The 6000-nt window shown below is 45.8% G+C and overlaps 1 protein-coding gene across 1 annotated transcript in view; it reads left to right on the top strand.

The window, feature by feature from the left end:
- Positions 1–6000, top strand: part of kdm4b (lysine (K)-specific demethylase 4B) — a 69136-nt gene that overhangs the window by 22550 nt on the left and 40586 nt on the right. Inside the window, exons 2-4 of the mRNA XM_080831892.1 lie at positions 2657–2964; positions 3797–3972; positions 4441–4555. Coding sequence (XP_080688018.1) covers positions 2671–2964; positions 3797–3972; positions 4441–4555 — 585 coding nt within the window. The 5' untranslated portion in view covers positions 2657–2670. The remainder of the gene's footprint in view (positions 1–2656; positions 2965–3796; positions 3973–4440; positions 4556–6000) is intronic.

Raw genomic sequence — 6000 nt, forward strand, 5'->3', positions numbered from 1 at the left:
CGTGGGTCAAGAATCGTGATACGAATCGAATCGTGAGGTAGGTGTATCGTTACAGCCCTAGTGACCAGACATCTTTTATAGTCTACACTAGGAGGAGAAGAAAGAAACAAAAAGGGTGTTACGACCGGCTCGTGGGGTCGCAACATAAAAAGATAGACAACGGTGTAGTTTTTAACAAAAAGGCTAGGCTATTTATTAACGACAAAGATTGATCCAAAGGAAAAAGTCTAGGGGTTTTCAAAGATGCATGGATGCGTGAAGTTGGTATGTAGGTGAGTAGAAGCGTTTGCCAAAAGTGTGTGTGTGTGTGTGTGTGTGTGTGTGTGTGTGAGAGTAGCGGACGCTGAGAAGGGGCCTCCCATCAGATGTAGCAGTGCTTTTATATCCTCACCTGGCACCCCCCAACAGGACAGACTGTGCAGCCCCTGTATCCCTCAGGATGCACACAGGCACATTACTTTGGCCTGGCAGAGACACTGACCCCTATAATTACAAAAGGAGAGTAGTCCGCCTTCTCCCTAGAACCACCCTCATGCGAACAGGCACTTCCAACACAGCCACTGCCTTGCGAAGCTGCTACCACGGCCAAAGTCTAAAATTGGTCATTCTAGCATGACAGTCCGATATTTTGTGTCCAGGGTTTCTGCAATAAAAACACACAATGTCAGAGTTTCTACCAGACGCCCCACTAGGACTCTGATCTTGTGGGCTGCATGTTACGGTGTATCAAAGCGAACTTATCCAACTGCTTCAGCCAGTGTGTTAACCTTCTGCTCATTGTGGTATGTTGTAATCGCCTCAGGGACGCAGTTCTTAAACTCCTCAAGGAGGATGAGCTCCCTGAGTAACTCCAGAGATGTTGAGAGGTATGAGAGTAGCGGAAGCTGAGAAGGGGCCCTCCCATCAGACGTAGCAGTGCGCCTTGCGCCAGGTGTGGATAATCTCCGCTCATCCTGCTCCGTTGCAGGTCCACAACCTGTTGCCTCAATATGGCCAGTATAGGGACTGCAGGCAGGGTGCGCAGGGGCCCAGGGGGTCTTAACAGGTAGAGTTTGGCTGCCAATATGCTTATAGCTACTTAATGGATTTGGTGATGAGGAACAATGTTTCCCTAGCCATCAGCATATCTGAACCAAGGACTCCAAAATTTGGTCACACCTGATAATCTCCATTACTTTCATTTATAAATTGTTGGGCGTTTGAATCAGGAACCTCTTTGTCATATATAATAATTCATGGACACACTGATATTTTAGCTGTGAAATAAGGTTTATTTGATAAACAGAAAATATGCCATATGCATCATAACAGAATTAGACAGGTGCATACATTTGGGCACCCCAACAGAAAAATCACATTGATATTTACCAGAGCCTCCTTTTGCAAAAATAACTAGACGCTTCTTATAGCCTCCGATGAGTGTCTGGATTCTGGATGAAGGTATTTCTTTCCTACAATACCATTCTTCCTTACAAAACATCTCCAGTTCAGTAAGGTTTGATGGGTGCCTAGGGTGGACAGCCTGCTTCAAGTCATCCCATAGATTTTCAATTAATTTCAAGTCTGGGGACTGGGAAGGCCATTCCAGAACATGTTAGTTGTTTCTCTGCATAAGTGCCTTAGTGGAATTGGAGCAATGTTTGGGGTCGTTGTCCTGCTGGAACACCCAACTCCGACGTAACTTCAGCTTTTGTACAGATTCTTAAACATTATTGTCAAGTATTTTCTGGTACTGAGTTGAATCCTTGCAGCCCTCAACTTTAACTACATTCCCAGTTCCTGCACTAGCCACACATACTGCGTAAACGGACGACCATAATTTGGGCTTTAGCCAGCACCTAAGATTGAGTGCACCTGCACCCAGTGTGCCTTGATCGCACCACCTGCTGGTGAGTGTGCCCATTGACCTTAGTCTGTGCTCTGTGTTACTATGGAGGCGATTTCTTGCAAGAAAGGCATGCAGTAAACTTTGTAGCATTCTGTGGTGGCATCAGTGGGACTCCTGAATCATCATACAAACATACACACATACATCCTAGCACACAGGGCACCGTAGAGCTCTGTACGCCGTGTCTCACACCTGTGACGTGAGGCTCGGCTGCTGCTGCTGCTGACTAGCTGGTCCTTCCACTTCCTCTCTCTGACTGGGACTCTGAACTCTCCTCTGTTCTTTCCTCTTCCCTTCTCTGACTTAAGTACAGGAGTGATGCTCAACAGTAACTGTGTAGCACAGTCAGTGAAGGTAGCTCTGCTGAAAATAAAGCACTTAAAGTCTTTCTTAGAGATGTGTTAAAATGGTAACTTTATAATGCGTGTGATGTGTTAGAATGGTGCCTTATAATGCGTGTGAGATGTGTTAGAATGGTGCCTTATAATGTGTGCCAGATGTGTTAGAATGGTGCCTTATAATACCTGTGAGATGTGCTAGAATGCTAGAATGTTCTTGTCAGTATGCAAGGTTCTTGTAAGTGCCTTATAATGTGTGGAGATGTGTTAGAATGTTGCCTTATAAATGTGTTAATGAAAATATGAGGATGATGGCCAAGCTTTAGACACAGAACTAACCTTTACCTGCAACCAGACTTAAATTCTCCATCAGTTATCCTAAAACTGTTTCTCTCTCTCTCTCTGTGTGTGTGTGTGTGTGTGTGTGTAGCACTGCCTGCCACCATGTCTCTAGAGTCCCCTGTGGCCCCACTGGAGCCCAGTATGCCCCCCAGCCTGGAGTCCAGTGATGCCCCCTCCCCCATCCCTGACCCTGCGCCCTCCCTCTCAGAAACCCCAAGCTCCCCCCCCACCCTGCCCCCCTCCTCACCAGGCGCAGTCCCCTCCCCTCCCACCCCAGTCCCAAACGCCGCCTGCAAGATCATGACCTTCAGGCCCACCATGGAGGAGTTCAGCGACTTTGGAAAGTACATCGCTTACATGGAGACTCAAGGAGCTCACCGCGCTGGCCTGGCCAAGGTTTGCACACAGAAACACAAGTGCTCATCCACTTCTTCATATACACACACACACACACACACACTTACACACACACACACACACACGCACACACACACTTGTGCCAAGCCAAGTGCCAAGCCTCATAGTTTATGAGCCAAGGCCCCCAAAATAGAGTAGTGAATACCACTTGGGGGGCAAATGCTCAATAGGTACTGCAAGCTATACAAGGGGTGGGAATCTCTTGGCACCTCACAATTCAATTCCGAGGTCAATGATTCGATCCTAAACAGGTTATCAATTTTTAATGAATTATCGATTATCAATTCTAAACCAATAAAAACGATTATCGATTCATCTCGATTTTTAAAGCATTTGAGTTTGCTACTAAGAGTCTCAAATCTGAGTTTGCTAATCACTTTCTACTTTGTGTTTGATCATTTAAGAAAATCAACAGATGAATTACCTTCTCTATTTTTTTATTAGAGAAAAAGCTTTTCCTTGTCACAATTATGACTTTCTATGAACAATGCAATAATCGATGCAGTTTGCATTTCCCACCCCTATAGTATACCTATCATTATCATGTTTTTATGGGGACAGATAAGTTCTTGGTCTTCAAGGTTCTTGTCAGTATGGCACAACTCGTAGGGATTTGTGTTGGATACAGCTCTTCAACACATCAAGCACATTTTTATTTTCCCAAAATGTTAAACTTCCACTGCTCAAAACAAATAAGATCTACATCCAACTGATATTAGTCTTCCATCTGCGAAGCATTCCTCTTAATGTTCTCCTCATCCCTGTGCTCCTGCTTTAAACGTTCCTCTGACTGTTCTTCTGGTCCCTTTAGGTAATCCCGCCCAAGGATTGGAAGCCACGGCGCACTTACGACACCATCGAGGAGATGATGATCCCCTCGCCAATCATGCAGGTGGTCACCGGCCAGTCTGGCCTCTTCACCCAGTACAACATCCAGAAAAAGCCCATGAGCGTCGAAGAGTACCGCAAGCTGGCCAACAGCAAAAAGTGAGGCAGCACTGTGTGTGTGGGTGTCTGTGTGTGTCGCGTGTGTGTGTGTGTGTGTTTGTGTTAGGCCCTGAAAGGAGTATCACTGCGTGTTCAGGTACTTTACTGTGTGTGTTTATGTGTGTTCTGTTCTGATGGGGGTAAATCTGTGTTTTAGGCTCTGTTCTGCGTTGCTTCAATGGGGGTGGATCTGTGTACTGTGTGTGTGTTTGTGTGTGTGTGTGTGTGTGTTTGTGTGTGTGTTCTGCTCTGATGGGGGTGTATCTGTGTGTATGTGTAGGTCCTGAAGTGTGTGTGTGTGTGTGTTTGTGAGTGTGAGTGTGTGTGTGTGTGTGTGTGTGTGTGTGTGTGTGTGTGTGTGTGTGTGTGTGTGTGTGTGTGTTCTGCTCTGATGGAATGTATCTGTCTGTATGTGTAGGTACTGTAGTGTTTGTGTGTATATTTTGCTCTTACGGAATGTATTTGTAGGTATTGTACCCCGGTACACAAAGACTTTGATGACCTGGAGAGGAAGTACTGGAAGAACCTGACTTTCGTTTCGCCCATTTATGGGGCTGACATCAGCGGCTCCCTCTATGACCCAGTGAGTCTGTGTGTGTGTGTGTGTGTGTGTGTGTGTGTGTGTGTGTGTTTGTGAGAAAGACAGCCAGTGTTTATGTGCTTGTGTGTGTGCCAGAGAGAGAGAGAGGGCTTGTCTGTGTGTGTGTCTGAGCAAAAGAGAGAGAGGAGGGTGTGTGTGTTTGTGTTGCATGGGAAGGGCGTGTGTTATCAGTGTAAACACGTGTTAGAGGAAGTGAAAGAGAAAGCTTGTGCACTGTGGTAATGTTGTCTGTTGAGTCAGTGCTAATCATTAAGGACAGAGCTGTTGACTGAGGAAGCCTAGATGATTACAGGCCCAGAGGTTTAGCTAGCGTGCTGCCAGAAGCCCTACAGAGTTTTATTGTTTTATTGGTGCTTCCAAAGCATGAGCTGTTTTCAGACATGCACTGCAACTGTACCAACTCATCTAGACATTACCCGGAGGGGCTCTATGTAAGAATGCCCATTTCTGAATCTGGACATTAGACTTTACCCCGACACCTCCTTAGTACCTATTCTGTGTAACATCGGATTGAGTCCATGTGTGAATAGAGAAGGTCATTTTCTGGATAATCACAGCGAGCGAGTGGTCATGTTGATAACACCCCTCCTCTTCAGGCTGCCTTCATTCACGCATTGCTGACACACATGATACACGCGTGCGTCTATCTCAGACTCCAAGTAGGGTTAGCAAATGCTAACCTCAAACAGTACAGCCACCTCATCTGTCAGAGCTGGGAAACTCACTGTCACTGAAGCCCTCTGACTGGTTATATTTCCTTTCTTTCTTCCTTCCTTCCTTCCTTTGAAAGTAGAAGGTTTTGGCTCCACCTGCTGTTTAGGCTGATGCATTACACATGAAATGCATAGCATGCATGTATTCTGAGAGTAAAAAGATAAGGACCGTTATTCCCCAGACTCCCTTGGGCATGAGCCCACACAACACCTGAGGGATAGAATCCTAAGTACAGCGGGTAACCCTTATACATACAAAAAACTCAATGACTGACTGACTGACACGCACACACACACACACACACACAAAACACACACTCTTCTTAATGGGGGATTGAATCCTGAGCTAATTAACAGAAAGAATTCAGCTGTGGGGAGTCACCCGAGCAGGTCAAGTGTCATTACTGGGACATCGGTAGGTAATTAACAAGCATCTTTCAGATAGTTCTTATGTAACATTTATATGGGCTCTTAGTGGATCTGTGTTATTGTAGAGGATGGCTAAAGATGAAGTTAGTGAATACCACTGGTGTGTGTGTGTGTGTGTGTGTGTGTGTGTGTGTGTGTGTGTGTGTGTGTTTGCTTGCATGTCTGGTGCTTGTTATTGCATTGTTATTGCACATGTCTGTAAGCCTATGATTATGTATGTACTGATTTGACCTAACCCCAGTCACTACTCCCCGGGCGCTCAAAAGCAGCTCACTGCTCCGGGTT

The sequence above is a fragment of the Sprattus sprattus genome, assembly GCF_963457725.1.
Source record: "Sprattus sprattus genome assembly, chromosome: 2".
In the NCBI taxonomy this organism is placed as follows: domain Eukaryota; kingdom Metazoa; phylum Chordata; class Actinopteri; order Clupeiformes; family Clupeidae; genus Sprattus; species Sprattus sprattus.